The 16,216-nt window shown below is 44.7% G+C and overlaps 1 protein-coding gene across 2 annotated transcripts; it reads left to right on the top strand.

The window, feature by feature from the left end:
• Positions 1 to 845: 845 nt before the first annotated feature.
• On the top strand, positions 846 to 11,162 carry LOC100278052 (uncharacterized). 2 transcript variants are annotated; one of them, NM_001151456.2, is made up of 4 exons: positions 846 to 1,112; positions 7,365 to 7,438; positions 7,540 to 7,716; positions 10,954 to 11,162. In NM_001151456.2, the coding sequence occupies exons 1-3, from the start codon at positions 1,032 to 1,034 to the stop codon at positions 7,673 to 7,675; spliced, it is 291 nt and encodes a 96-aa protein (NP_001144928.1). In that variant the 5' UTR covers positions 846 to 1,031; the 3' UTR covers positions 7,676 to 7,716; positions 10,954 to 11,162. The 2 variants fall into 2 exon arrangements, with proteins under 2 accessions (NP_001144928.1, NP_001394216.1); NM_001407287.1 differs by lacking the exon at positions 10,954 to 11,162 and having other exon boundaries at positions 7,540 to 8,347.
• The last annotated feature ends 5,054 nt before the right edge of the window (positions 11,163 to 16,216 follow it).

Genomic DNA, 16,216 nt, shown 5'->3' on the forward strand with positions numbered 1-16,216 from the left:
TTTCTTTTTTTTTGTTACTAGTGAACAACGAGCTAGATACTAGATTGTTAAATGTTTCTGTGATGGTAGATTGACATAATGGATGGGAGGAATTGTTTGAGAAGGTAAAGACCTTTTATAATCAACATAAAATTATTGTACCAAAGATGGATGATACAATTACTGTTCGAGGTCGCTCAAGGGGACATGGAGGTCAGTTAGTGACTTACTATCATCATTTCAAAAATGAGATCTTTATTGTTGTGTATGATCAAGTTATTGTGGAATTAAAAATTCGTTTTATTGAAAGATCTACTCAATTATTGAAATGCATTTCTTGTCTAGATCTAAGAAAAAGCTATTAGAGGCGGGGAAGGACCAAATCGTCTCTAATTAGGTACTTTTATATTTTTTATCAAGTTTATTGTATTTTTAGATGCTAAATTGAAGTAAATACTATCTTAGTCTGTGTTTGTGATATATTTTGTTTTAGCGGTATTTAGCCGTACATTATATTAGGGGTTCTTTAAAGTAACCTTCAAGTTTTATAGTGGCCCGGGGCTTTAATTTTATAGAGCTCCGCCACTGAATTACACTGTTTGCAGAGTAGAGTTTGAAATAGGTGGTGATAAAGGGAGTGGAACAGGGAGTCTGCTAGAGATAAATCCCGCGCCTTGTTCCCGTACACCCGTATGCATTGCAAGTTGCCCCTAGTGAAAGTGTGCATTGCACGGGAGGAGGAGGCAGCCTTTGATCCGGAGCTTCCGAATACGGCGGATCAGGGCGTGTCGGGTACGTTGGCCGGGTCGGTGAAATTGTGAGAAAACGAGACGTGCCTGCCACTCTCTCTCTCCTCCGCTGGCCGACCTGCCCCCTCCCTCCCTCCCTCTGCTGCTGTAGCTGAGCCCTACGGGCACCTCTCCGTTCAGGAGCAAAGCCAAAAACATCATCCCCCTCGCCAAGAAAGAAGGCAGACGAAGGCAAACCCTAGCCAACGCGTACGCCTCGCCCCCCGCGCCTCCTCCCCCAGATCCGGCCGATCCGTCGTTGCCATGGCGCTGCGAGCTCTCGCCGGCAAGCTGAGGGTCCTCCCTTCACGAGCGGCGGCCTCTCGCTCCTTCGCCTCCCAGATGGTTCGTTCCCTTTCCCCCTCCCTCTCGGCTGTAATCAGGAGGCATGATGATCTGGATGCAATTCTCTATGGATGGGTGTGAATTAGGCTTTCCTCTTGCAATTATGTGTAGTTTTTCCTTAGGGCTTGTCTAGATAGGTGGGAATCAGGCTTAATTCCTCTGGGCTGGGGGGAGAATGGAGTAATTTCTCTGCCATCCCTGCCCTATCGGGGCTCTCTCTCTCTCTCTCTCTCTCTCTCTCTCTGTGATGACCCGTGGCCGCGGCTAGGGTTCGCCGGGCGTGAGTCGGTAGCAGACCAGCGAAGAGAAAGAAGCCAAGGACACTGGTGAGTTGGATTTCGGTTATCTCTTTTTCTCTCTCATCTCAATCAACCAGTTACAGTATTTATAGATCTGAAATCCAACTAACAGAACGACTAATGACTTGGCTAATCACTTATTACAGCCCAAAGAAGATTAATACGGCCCTATTATGGCCCAAACCCTAATACACGAAAGACCCACTAATACTCCATACCTGTGCCTAAGCACCGCCACCTTGGGTCATCACATCTCCCCCAGCGTCAAAAGACGCTTGTCCCCAAGCGTGCGCTGTAGGAAACCTTACTTTCACCACTTCATAGTCTTCCCAGGTAGCCGCATCTGCTGGAAGACCTGTCCATTTGACCAGCACCTGGACAATAGCATTGTTTCCTTTACGTACCATCCTTCGATTCAGAATTTGGTCAGGCTCAACATCCCCTTGGGACAGATCAACCAAGAGAGGAAGTTCAGTGTAAACTGGAGAATAACACGGGTGAAACGGCTTAAGTTGAGACACATGAAACACTGGATGCACATGAGCATCGGGTGGCAATTCCAACTTATATGCCACTGCCCCAACTCGAGCTATAATCTTGTAAGGCCCAAAAAACTTAAAAGACAATTTAGGACAAGGCCGATTCACCACTGTCTTCTGTGCATATGGTTGAAGTTTTAACAGCACCAATTCTCCTACTTGAAACTCTCTTGGTGTTCTGCCCTTATCAGCATATTGCTTCATACGCAACTGTGCTCTAGCCAACTGTTCCTTCAACATGGCAGAAAAAGCACTCCTTTCCTTGACCCACGTAGTGACATCCGGGTCCTCAATATTGATGAGTCTAGGAAGGGCTAGCATAGGAGCATCATAACCATATAACACCCTGAATGGTGTACAACCCAAAACAGCATGATAAGTGGTATTGTACCAATACTCCGCGAGAGCCAACCAACTCTTCCATTTGGTGGGCTGAGAATTGACAGCACACCGGAGATACATCTCCAAGCATTGGTTCACACGTTCACTTTGGCCATCAGTCTGTGGGTGATAGGCTGTAGACATCAACAGCTTGACCTCCATCAACTGAAACAGGTTCTTCCAAAAACTGCTAGTGAACACTTTATCCCTGTCAGATACCAGCGATTTGGGTACTCCATGTAGCTTAACCACATTGTCCAGAAAGACTTGTGCAACACCCTTTGCAGTAAAAGGATGTTTCAAAGGAAAGAAATGGCTATATTTCGAAAATCTGTCCACCACCACTAATATTGTATCAAACCCTTCCGACTTAGGCAAACCTTCAATGAAATCCATAGTCACATCTTCCCACACACCCTGTGGTACCGGCAAAGGTTGTAATAACCCAGCTGGATGAGTTCTTTCACTCTTGGCCTTTTGACAAATTGCACACTGTTGCACAAACTGGACCACATCTGCCTTTAATCCCCTCCAATAAAACACTTTCTTTACCCGTTGATAAGTTGCCTGAGTACCAGAATGACCACCAATGGCACTATCATGCAAAGCTGCCACCAACTTGGTTCTCAGAGCAGAATTAGCACCAATCCAAATCCTGCCTGCCTTACGAATAATGCCTTGATACAATGAAAACCCATTCTCATCAGGACCGCGCACCAACAATTGAGCTATCAACTGTTGAGCTTCAGCATCAGTAGCATAAGAATTCAGCACCTCCTGTACCCAAACTGGTTGCACTTCAGAAATGGCAGCCAAGTCCAATACTGAACTCCTCCTTGACAATGCATCAGCAACGACATTTTCTGCCCCCTTTTTATATACAATCTGAAATTGCAATCCCATTAACTTGGTCATAGCCTTCTTTTGAAGATCTGACTGCAATTGCTGGTCTCCCAAGAATGTCAAAGATTTGTGATCTGTCTTAATCACAAATGCACCCCTCTGCAAATATTGCCTCCACTTATCTACAGCCATAATCAAAGCCAAAAACTCCTTCTCATATATAGAAATATGTTTGTTCTTTTCTCCCAGAGCTTTACTAAGAAAGGCAATGGGTCTGCCCTGTTGCATCAACACCGCTCCGAGACCCACATCTGATGCATCTGTCTCGACTGTAAAAGGCAGATCAAACCTGGGCAGAGCAAGAACCGGTGTTGAAGCCATAGCCTGTTTCAACTTATGAAAAGCAACCTGAGCATCTTCAGACCACTGAAACACCTGTTGTTTCTGCAACAGCTTAGTAAGAGGTCGAGCAATAATACCATAATCTTTCACAAATTTCCTGTAATAGCCTGTTAAACCTAAGAATCCCCTCAACTCCGTCACATTCTTAGGTTGTGGCCAGGACAACATAGCTTCAGTTTTACTAGAATCTGTGGCCACCCCATCTCTTGAAATCACATGACCCAAATATTTGAGTTCATGCTTCACAAAGGAGCATTTCTTCATCTTTAAGAAAAACTGGTGCTCTCTCAGCTTGGCCAACACCATCCTAATATGTTGATAATGCACTTCCAAACTAGGGCTGTAAATGAGAATATCATCCAAGAAAACCATAACAAATTTTCTGAGAAAAGTCTCCAACACTGAGTTCATGGCACACTGGAAACTAGCTGGTGCATTAGTGAGACCAAAAGGCATCACTCGAAACTGATAATGGCCATGATGTGTTTTAAAAGCAGTCTTGTATTCATCCTCAGTTCCCATTCGAATTTGATGATATCCTGCTGTCATGTCAAGACTGGTAAAATACTGAGCACCAGCTAATTCATCCAGGATCTCATCCACCATAGGCATAGGAAACCTGTTCTTTATAGTCATTCCATTTAACTTCCTGTAATCTATACAGAACCTCCAGCTGCCATCTTTTTTTTGCACAAGTAAAACTGGAGAAGCAAACGGACTTACACTAGGGACTATCAACCCTGCTGCTAGCAGTTCAGTAATTTGCTTTTCAATCTCAGTTTTGTGAGCAGGAGAATATCAATAAGGCCTTGAGTTTACTGGAATAGACCCTGGCAACAGAGGAATGTGATGATCATAAGGTCTGATTGGAGGCAATTTCGAAGGCACAGCAAAAACATCTTCGAATTCCTTTAAAATCTCCTGTAGAACTGCATCATTTTTCCCAATTGTTTCTTCTGAAACCTGCTCTAAAAGCACAAATACCCAGACTTCCTCTCCCTTCATCCATTTCTCCAGCTGCAACACAGATACTTGTCGCACTTCCTGCACTTCTCTAGCACCACCCTGTAACCTGACCTTCTTCCCTTGATCAGTAAAGGTTAATACCTTGTTATTCCAGTCACACTCCATAGGACTGTGAGCCTTCAGCCAATCATACCCCAGGATCACATCATATGCTTCCAAGTCTAACACCCTCATAGCAGTGTTGTACAGGTGCCCCCCAGAACTCCACACTACTTCCTTAACTCTTTTGTCACTGATCATAGCTGCTCCATTTGCCACCTTAACCCGCACAGTGGAACAATCTTCAGTGATCAACCCCAATTTTGCGACAATTCTCTGGCTGATAAAAGTTGCAGAGCTACCAGAATCAATGAGCATGACCAACATCTGATCCTGAACCAGAGCTTGGACCCTCATACATCCATCACATTCCGTGCCACTAATAGCATTCCAGGACAACTGATGTAACTCCTCCACACACTTCTCCTCATCTTCCAACTTCTGCAATACCTCATCAGTCAAAACCAGGCCCATATCTTCCACGGTCAGATTATGCAGTTGAGTTACCACCCTCTTGGGACATTTTGCTTGATGGCCTGGCTCAAATTTATCTCCACAAATAAAACACAACCCATTCGCTCTTCTATATTCTCTCAACTGTCTTTCCTTGCTCAACTCAGGATACAATATTCCTGCCCTAGTCTCCCCCCTTACTCCTGCAACCTGAGTTTTAAGAACTTGTCCCTTTTGGTTTCTAACTCTATTCTTCTCTGCAATCTCCTGATACACCTTGGCCAACCTCTTCGCCTTATCCACTGTCTTAGGCATCCGAGCCATGACTTGATTCTGAATTTCAGGTTTCAACCCTTTAATATAGTGTGTCACAAACAGGGTCTCACCTAACTCAGGATTATGCAAGGTAGCAACATATCTAATATCATCAAAAGCTTGAGAGTACTCCTCCACTCCTTGCTGCTGAGTCACATTAACCAAATCTCTCATAGCTTGAGGGTATTCATCCACTCCAAACTGCTCCCTAACTGCTTGTGTAAACTGCCCCCAATCACCCAATCCATGTTTCAGCTTATACACTTGTAACCACTTCGACGCATTCCCCTCCATGTGCATAGAAGCTGAACTCGCCCACAACCACTCCGGCACCTGGTAAACAGTGAAGTAATCAACACACCGATCAAACCAGACTCCCGGATCACTGCCCTGAAACTTGGGAAATGTCCACTTCGGAAATGGGCCTGTCCTATTCTCTCTTCCTCCACCCCACTGCTCTCTACGATCTCTTCCACGCTCCATTCCTCCACCCCGATCATCCCCTCGAGGAACACGCAGCTCGCGCTCAGAGTTTGTGTCATTACCTTCCTGCTCCTTCGCTTGCAAATCCAATCGCAGCTGCGCAATAGTTCTCTCGTTCTCCTCCATGTGTCGAGCCAACAGTGCTCGATCTTCCTCTGCCTTCTTCTGCCCGATCTCCATCGCTTCCATCTTCCCGGTCAACCGTTCCACCGCCAGCATCATCCGCTCCCAGCGCTCCTCCCCTTTTTGCTCGGTCCCCGCCATTGCTTCCAGGATCAGCCGCGTCTGAACGGATGGCTTCGTGGAAGGCGCCGTGATGCCCACCCCCCGAGGATCAACAGCTCTGGTACCACTTGTGATGACCCGTGGCCGCGGCTAGGGTTCGCCGGGCGTGAGTCGGTAGCAGACCAGCGAAGAGAAAGAAGCCAAGGACACTGGTGAGTTGGATTTCGGTTATCTCTTTTTCTCTCTCATCTCAATCAACCAGTTACAGTATTTATAGATCTGAAATCCAACTAACAGAACGACTAATGACTTGGCTAATCACTTATTACAGCCCAAAGAAGATTAATACGGCCCTATTATGGCCCAAACCCTAATACACGAAAGACCCACTAATACTCCATACCTGTGCCTAAGCACCGCCACCTTGGGTCATCACACTCTCTCTCTATTTTCTTTTTTCAGTTAATATTCAAGCTGGAACTCGAACTTTAGTATAGATTTAGAATAGTCTGTACCACTTAAGAGACGAATGCAGATATTGGTTTCTCTGCTCCATGTTTTTTTATTGGGGAAATTTTGCCACAGGACACTCAAAACGTGTCTTTTGCTGAAGGACACAAACACAAAAAAAAGGATCTTTGATGCAGTATACTACGAATTTGTGCATATACACTGCTAGACCTGATTTAGTGTCTTCCAGCAAATGTTAGAAATAATTTGAAGACACTAAATGGGCATGTAGCACATAATACACAATTTGGTAGTCTCAAATAGAAAACAATGTGTAAAATTAGGTTGATTAGGCTGTACATGTACATGTTGCAGGTACACTGTTAGCATAGTTCATCAGTGTGGAAGAGGATGCTAAACTAAATACGCTACTATCGATCTTATTTGCACACGGGCACAAATTATCATGATTTTATAGCATCAGATGTGCATCAAGTGGTTTTATTCTTGCTCCCCTACTTGTGAAACTTTCCCATGTCAATGGCAAACATTTTCGCATGAGCACACTGGGTGAAATCAACAGTCCTGCATACTTTTTTTTTGCTTGCTCGTGTCAATGGAGTAATTTGTTGAAGTCGTAATTAGCTATGAAGCTAGATAGTACCTGTTGAATATAATGGCTAATAAGTTGCGTGTGGGTTTAGTTCTTATATAGTGCAGGTTATCATCAATTTGTGATCCATTTAATTTAATGCTGAGAATGGGACCTAATGTTCACTTCAATTGCCAATTTGCAGGAGAAGAAATGCAGCAAGTGTGCTCTTGAAGAGCAGGCTGGATCCTTCTCTCAATGGTTGGATGAAAGGAAGAGGTAAGCCATAGCTTTTCTCCTTAGCAATGGATGATATTTGTAGTTTCCCAACTCGATTAGCTAACATGCATCCATATCTTTCATTGCTCTTTTTGTTGAAGGCGTGATATGGAAGAGCTTGCAAGGTTCAGAAGGAAGAGCTACGTGCACAATGTGCTAGTTCTTGCTGGTAGTGTTGGCTTTGTGGCATTCACGTTGTCATGCGTTGCTGATGTTATAGCAGATGAAATGAACTAGGGAGAAGGGGAGGGGAGCACGGCGGCAGCAAATGCTCCATGGTTGGTTCTTTTGGCACCTATCAATTACACAATATAAACCACCTTCCAATCAATTACAAGAGACACAGTAACAAAGATGAGGTGATATAACACATGTGACTCTAACTTGCTTTTATTTTGTGAAGCTAACTTGTGAATTTGATGCATGTCAAACTAACCACAGGAAAGTGAAACAAAGGAAAATTGTTTCAAAATGTGAAACAAACTTGTAAGTAACACAGGAGAAAATGACACACAAAATGCCCCAAGTAGCATGTCAAACATAAAGGGCAAAAATTATAACCTAGCACACCAGCCACAAAACTTCAAAAATGCTACTGCACCACAGCTCTAGCAAAAGTGCCTTACCATACACATCTACTGCACCTAACCATGAAGAAACGAAAAATCATCATCATTCTGAGTTCTGGCCCTGCAGAAGAAAACAGGCAGAATTCTACAAGGACTGAAACTCCAGGCCAGAGAACATCAGCAGGCAACAAATTTCAACTCCAGAATTTTCTTACAAGCAGAAGAGTATTCACCATATCACATAGTGGCAGAAGAATTAAAGTTCAAAGTTCCACCTGACTTGCACAGAACTACCGACGATTAAATTCAGCTGCTCATTTCTCTCAGTTTTCTTGAACAAAGCATCTCAATCACTAAGACAAAAGAACTCGAGCAATGTTGTCACGAGCACCAAATCAGAATGCCTTTCATCCAGACAGGCTCTGCTTGTTTCACTTCCACGCCTCCTTCCACCACCTTGGCAACTCCGAGGCTTGCACTGACGCTCTTGCCAATGGAGCGCACCTTCCTCCACCCTGTGTTTTCATCACAAACATCACCGGCGAGGCAATCAAGTGACCAATATAACCAACCCCAATGCTATAAATACTGTGCATGATCTCCTTCGTCTTCTGGTCACCCGATATCGCGTGAACCTTATCGCGAGCTTTCTCTACGGCGAACTCGATGCCGTACAGAAAGCCCACGTACGGCCCCTATAGCGATGAGCTCCAGGAAAACGATAGCCACGATTACTATGGTTTGGTCTCGACGATGGATTCTGGTGTTATCCATCTGGATGGCACTGCAACGGCAAAACGAAACGGGTTACTGTTATTGATCGGCTCCATTCCTTACATCAGAGAAATACAGTTTGAAAAGGATCTGGTCAGTTAAATCTGGATCATCATCTAATCATGTGCTCCTATGCATTCATCTAACCAGGAATTGTCTCTTTTGTGCTCTAACCGAGGCTCAAGCAATTCCAGAGTAGCTGAATAACCTCTATATAGTTTTGATTGAAAATAATATCTATGACTAGGAGCAAGCAAGTATCACACATGGTTTATTCCAGTCTTCACTGCTTATATCACAAAGAGGATGAACCACTATTTGCATTGAGAAAAACTGAATGCACCAGCAAGTCACCAAGTATTACGTACCTCTGGTGTTGGAGAATTTCCTCCACTCCTTTGAGGACATTCTTCTCAGTCTCCTTGATGATCCTGAGAATATGTTGTTCGGGGTTACCAGCATCCTCACGAACGTCGCCGAGCGGCTGGTTCTTCGGGTCCTCGCCGGCGGCGGCTTCCGGCTTCTTGGTGCCCTTGGCGGCCTCCTCCATTTTGTCGCCTCCGTTGCCAGGCGGCTGCTTCTCGGGGATCTCGCCGGCGGCAGGGTCGTCGCCGGAGAGGTCGGTCTTCTTGAGGTCCTCGCTGCCGCCGCCGCCGCCGCCGGCGGCGGCCGGCTTCTTGGACATGTCGCGAGGAGGCTGCTTCTTCGACATGTCGCCGGCGAGGACCTACCGCTGGTACGTAATACTTGGTGACTTGCTGGTGCATTCAGTTTTTCTCCATGCAAATAGTGGTTCATCCTCTTTGTGATATAAGCAGTGAAGACTGGAATAAACCCTGTGTGATACTTGCTTGCTCCTAGTCATAGATATTATTTTCAATCAAAACTATATAGAGGTTATTCAGCTACTCTGGAATTGCTTGAGCCTCGGTTAGAGCACAAAAGAGACAATTCCTAGTTAGATGAATGCATAGGAGCACATGATTAGATGATGATCCAGATTTAACTGACCAGATCCTTTTCAAACTGTATTTCTCTGATGTAAGGAATGGAGCCGATCAATAACAGTAACCCGTTTCGTTTTGCCGTTGCAGTGCCATCCAGATGGATAACACCAGAATCCATCGTCGAGACCAAACCATAGTAATCGTGGCTATCGTTTTCCTGGAGCTCATCGCTATAGGGGCCGTACGTGGGCTTTCTGTACGGCATCGAGTTCGCCGTAGAGAAAGCTCGCGATAAGGTTCACGCGATGTCGGGTGACCAGAAGACGAAGGAGATCATGCACAGTATTTATAGCATTGGGGTTGGTTATATTGGTCACTTGATTGCCTCGCCGGTGATGTTTGTGATGAAAACACAGGGTGGAGGAAGGTGCGCTCCATTGGCAAGAGCGTCAGTGCAAGCCTCGGAGTTGCCAAGGTGGTGGAAGGAGGCGTGGAAGTGAAACAAGCAGAGCCTGTCTGGATGAAAGGCATTCTGATTTGGTGCCCGTGACAACATTGCTCGAGTTCTTTTGTCTTAGTGATTAAGATGCTTTGTTCAAGAAAACTGAGAGAAATGAGCAGCTGAATTTAATCGTCGGTAGTTCTGTGCAAGTCAGGTGGAACTTTGAACTTTAATTCTTCTGCCACTATGTGATATGGTGAATACTCTTCTGCTTGTAAGAAAATTCTGGAGTTGAAATTTGTTGCCTGCTGATGTTCTCTGGCCTGGAGTTTCAGTCCTTGTGGAATTCTGCCTGTTTTCTTATGCAGGGCCAGAACTCAGAATGATGATGATTTTTCGTTTCTTCATGGTTAGGTGCAGTAGATGTGTATGGTAAGGCACTTTTGCTAGAGCTGTGGTGCAGTAGCATTTTTGAAGTTTTGTGGCTCGTGTGCTAGGTTATAATTTTTGCCCTTTATGTTTGACATGCTACTTGGGGCATTTTGTGTGCCATTTTCTCCTGTGTTACTTACAATTTTGTTTCACATTTTGAAACAATTTTCCTTTGTTTCACTTTCCTGTGGTTAGTTTGACATGCATCAAATTCACAAGTTAGCTTCACAAAATAAAAGCAAGTTAGAGTCACATGTGTTATATCACCTCATCTTTGTTACTGTGTCTCTTGTAATTGATTGGAAGGTGGTTTATATTGTGTACTAAAGAGGGCTGAAGAGTTTTTGACAGATTGGACTGGTAGCTTCCCCAGGGTCAGAAAAAAGAATGTGACTCACTGACTGTAGGGGAATGCCATGGAAGTGTAGATGTGATGTTTCTTCTCAATTGTATATGCCATTGGATTGATGTTTGGAAATTTTACGTGTAGTATGTCTAAGATAAGTCCTTTTATGTACTGGTTCCGTGAACCTATAAAAATGCTTCAGCTAGTTCTTGAGCATTAGTTGTGGTAGTGTGGAAGAGCAAAGCACGGTTCAGATTTAGCAGGGTTTTTTTTTTCGAGGAAGTTCAGATAAAAATGCTTTATATATATAACAAATAATATATCCATAAGTTGGAATCACCTCTTTCTAAACATCATATTTAAACCATGTATTGAAGGTAATGAAACACAACTGAGATGAGAACAGCTAGTAATGCATGGATTACAGGAATATCAAATGACGGCGACAAAGATGTTACTTGAGAGAAACTGATGCCATTCACGCAGAAGGGGGAAAATGGCCATCCACACGAGATCATGTAAGTCCAACGTGATCAACATGAAGCCTATTCATCTTCAGGCACCCTCGAAAGCCAATATGGGTGAACTATCTTGCATGGCCAAATATTTTCAACGTCCCTACTGGCTTTTACAACATCAACAACACCAAGATGCTCAGCCTTGCGAAGGTATTTCCGAGCAACTATGTAGCCATCTATGAAGCCAAGTCAAGAGTTGTACAAGCTACCGTCGGCCTTGGATCTATCTTCATAGCCTCTCGAGCGTGGTAGAAACTCTGAGAACATAAAATCCCGTTATGTCGACGAGCTTCAGATGGGAGTGAACATAAAGTACATGTTCACTTATATGTGAACGGGAAACCCCAGAACCTTTCTTATAAACCAACGATCTGAAAGAAAACTTCAAATACGATTCCAGTGCTTGGACAATCTGCTTGTCCTCACAGACTCAATCGTGATTGCAAAGTATCCTGTAGCAGAAAAACAAGGGCCTTCGCCTCTTTTGTTTTACTGGCGGTCCATTCTGTTTCACCTCTGAACAAAACCTTTTTCTTTGCCATCCAACTATACTGGTCACTCTCTGTAAGGTAGATTTTCACGAGAATCAGTAGACAGACCAAATATTTGAACTGCGAAACAACTGAAAGCGACGCCCAAATCAGCTTGAGTTGGGGTTAACTGCTACCGCGCTGCAGTTCTGGATACCGAAAATTCCAATTTCTATTCGGAGCGGTTAAGCTGCTAGTAGCCTGCTTCTGAGACCTGGAGGATCCGTTTGGGTCAAGATGCTCAGCCTACTGGCTTTTACAACATCAACAACACCAAGATGCTCAGCCTTGCGAAGGTATTTCCGAGCAACTATGTAGCCATCTATGAAGCCAAGTCAAGAGTTGTACAAGCCCGACAAAAAACAAATCCCGACAAAAAACAAATCGACATTAGGAGAATCCGTTTGGGTCGTGCTTGGGCTAAAATTGCCTGGACGGGGAAGATGATGGGGCTTGCTTGCCTGGGCCACGCAGATGTTGCCCCAGCCAATATTTAGTGATTATATGACCAATCCGATAGCCTTCTTATTTGTTTTTATTATGTGATGAAATTAATACGGAATATACAGTAGCCGGACAAAACTACATGATAAATTCAATCGTTTTTTTTTTAAAAAAAACTTATCTCCTTGTAATAAGAAGCTAGCTGAAAATGAAGACAGGCGTGGTCTCTGGTACTCTAATCTCCAAGCTAGCGAGGTCTCACATGCCTTTTCCATTGAGCGAGCCCGTCAAACACCCAGCCCACTAGCACTTTAATTCTCACTCGATTACCAGTGGTAACAAGTTTGAATAGGACAATATCAATTTCTAGTGTGGTATCTCATTACGGTTGGACTTAACCAAACATGGTTTAACGTTATCGCTTACCATTCACGTTACAAATATGTGAACCAAACAACACCTTGCTTCTTAGTTCTGAGGATAATGGAATTGAGAGGAATTTGCAGAGATCTTGAAAAATATTTTTTTAAGGACTGCTAGAGTAATCTTAAGGGGGTGTTTGGTTTCTAGGGACTAATTTTTAGTCACTCCATTTTATTCTATTTTAGTCCCTAAATTACCAAATACGGAAACTAAAATAGAGATTTAGTTTCCGTATTTAGCAATTTAGGAACTAAAATGGAATAAAATGGAGTGACTAAAAAATAGTCCCTATTAACACCCCCTAAGCCCAGCTGAAAATACGAAAAGGGTGACCCACCCCTGAAAGTCTGAATGGTCGATGGAATCCTCAAATGACCCCGGTGATGTAATTGGAATCCTCACTTGGCCCACATCATCTGCGTTGCGCCACCAGGCCATTAACCACGTGACAATACGAAACCAATCTTTTTCAACATTTTTCAGGAAGCCATGGCTATCCAAAAGCTGAATAGAATATGCACTTTCCTTGACGAAGAAAAGATAGAAGCGGACTCGGTATTGCCACTGTTACAAACATCTCAGACAAGGGGAACAAGAATATTAAGAATATTATTCCACAACGAATGTTAAAGAAAATGCACAATCTACAATGAATACGGCAAGAAAATAGTACAGCTGAGCTAAGCAGTCTCAATATTATTCAAGGGATACCAAACTGCAGAATAGACAGAAAAAAATCCGGACAAGCCACCACTAGTAAGCGCACAAAAGAGGCCACAGCTAATCGTAGTGAGGGTCATTCATGATTCATCTTCAGCCATTGCAGCAATCCAATATGGGTCAATTAGGTGGTATGGATTAACACCTTCAACATCCCTGCGGCGAACTTTTGTAACACTTACAACACCGTGATGGTCTGCTTTACGGAGGCATTTCTTGGCAACTTTATAACCATCAAAGAAACAAAGTCCGTCTTTCATAAATAGAGAACCATCAACACGAGTAACCGTCGGCTTCGGATGTATCTTTTCATCGCCTTGAGCTTGGCAGAATTTCTCAAAATATGCAGTGCCAGCTCAAGCTGAGCTTTCTGACAAAAAAAAACCTGTAATTTCTGTAGAGAATAGGAGAACACCACCACACCTATTTTGTGTGTGTGTGTGGGTGGGGGTGGGGGGAGGGTGGTTGACCTTTCATTATATAGTCCATATGGCTTGGAGTACAAGTCAAGTAAGCACAAAGAAATAACAGCCTATACATATCTCTAACACCCGTCCGCAGTCGTAGCGGTAGGCTCCTGAACGCAAAGACTGAACCTAAAATCAGTAAATAATTGTGTAGGCAAGCCTTTGGTCATAATGTCCGCGTACTGATGAGAAGACGGAACATGCATTACTCGGACTTGTCCAAGAGCGACCTTCTCGCGAACAAAGTGAATATCTATCTCGATATGCTTGATGCGAAGGTGGTGAACTGGATTGGCCGTCATGTAGACAACACTCACATTGTCGCAATAAACAACAGTTGCATGACCAATCGGCTCCTGGAGAAGTGTCGGAGCCAACAACATGGGCAACTGCACGGTACTCAGCCTCAGCACTGGATCGTGAGACAGTGGTCTGTCGTTTGGACGACCAGGAGACTAAGTTATCACCGAGGTAGACGCAGCAGCCGGATGTGGAGCGTCTGGAGTCTGGACAACCACACCAATCAGCATCCGAATATACTATCAGAGAATCGACGGAGCCAGTGCCGATATGAAGCCCAAGGGATAGGGTGCCCTTTACGTATCGAAGAATCAGCTTGATCTGTGCGAGACGAGGCTCGCGAGGATCATGCATGAAGAGACAGACCTGCTGAACCGCGTAGGCCAAATCCAGGCGGGTCAGTGTCAAGTATTGAAGAGCGCCAGCAAGACTCCGGTAGAGAGAGGCATCTGCCACACGAGCACCATCCGAGGCTGACAGCTTGGCACGAGTGTCCACAGGAGTCGTGGTAGAGTGGCACTCGGCCATGCCAGCACACTGAAGGAGATCCTGGGCATACTGTCGCTGCGACAGAAACAAGCCGCTAGACGACCGCGAGACGGAGATGCCGGGGAAGTGATGCAGGGCGCCAAGATCTGTCATGGCAAACTCCGAGTGGAGGCGTCCCATGATGTCCTGAAGAAGTGTTGGGGAGGATGCGATTACGACGATGTAGTCCACGTACAGTAGTAGATATGCCGATGCAGTTCCCTTTTCGTAAACAAAGAGGGAGGTGTCGGAGATGGCAGTGATGAAGCCGAGTCGTCTTATGTACGTGGCGAACCATTGGTACCACGCACGAGGTGACTGCTTCAGACCACAGAGAGACTTCTAGAGAAGGCAAACATGGTCAGGAGCAGAGGGGTCGACGAAACCAGGAGGCTGCTGGCAATAGACTGTTTCTTCCAGCTTCCCATGAAGAAATGCATTCTTCACGTTCAACTGATGGATCGGCTAACCACGAGAAACCGCAATGTTGAGGACGACGCGGATCGTGGCCTGTTTGACCACCTGTAAGATCTAGGACACTGGCTAGAGGGGGGTGAATAAACGGTTTTGACTAAAAACAAAGACACTAGAGAAATTTAATCAATATGACAAGAGATATAAATTCTCTTGCTACAACAAGTAAGCATTCTATGAGAAACAACTATGATAGTGCTAGAAATGAGAGTCAATACACAAATTACTAACTACTTGCGAAGTAATAAGTAATACGGGAAGAGAATGACGCCGAATTTTATCCCGTGGTATCGGTGATTTGCCGATCACCCCTAATCCACGTTGAGGTGGACTTCAAGCTCTCACTTGCTCCTCTATCAAGACACGGCTTGATCTTTGAGCCAAGTGGACAAGAAATCGCTCAATACCTTGATTCCACTAGCTTCGCCTTTGCCGCTCCGGCGAGGTAGGCGCGAACCCCTCACAATCAACACCGTGGCTCCTCCACAATCTTCTTGAAGAGATCGACGGAGACAACACCCAAGCCGTCTAGGAGGCGGCAACCTCCAAGAGTAACAAGCCGATGACACTTGTCCGGTGTACCACCTAGTGCCTCAAGAATCACCAATGGATGCAAATGCACTAGGAGCTCTCAATCTCTCACTAGAATGCAATCCCAAGCAAAGAGTGTGAGAGAATGAGTGGGAGAATCACAAATGAGCTCAATGTGTGCTAGGAATGGCCAAGAGAGTCCTCACACACGAGATCCCCTTCTATTTATAGCCCACCTCTCAAAACCAACCGTTATGTGCAAAAAGCACAGCTTCTGCGCACACGCGGACGGTCTACGCCCTTAGGCCGGACGGTCCACCGTACCAGTAACGG

Source organism: Zea mays, chromosome 10 (assembly GCF_902167145.1).
Source record: "Zea mays cultivar B73 chromosome 10, Zm-B73-REFERENCE-NAM-5.0, whole genome shotgun sequence".
Lineage (NCBI taxonomy): Eukaryota > Viridiplantae > Streptophyta > Magnoliopsida > Poales > Poaceae > Zea > Zea mays.

Coding starts and splice junctions, on each gene's coding strand:
- LOC100278052 (NM_001151456.2), top strand. CDS start 1,032: ATGGCGCTGCGAGCTCTCGCCGGCAAGCTGAGGGTCCTCCCTTCACGA. Junction 1,113..7,364: donor GCTCCTTCGCCTCCCAGATG/GTTCGTTCCCTT, acceptor GCCAATTTGCAG/GAGAAGAAATGCAGCAAGTG. Junction 7,439..7,539: donor TGGTTGGATGAAAGGAAGAG/GTAAGCCATAGC, acceptor TTTTTGTTGAAG/GCGTGATATGGAAGAGCTTG.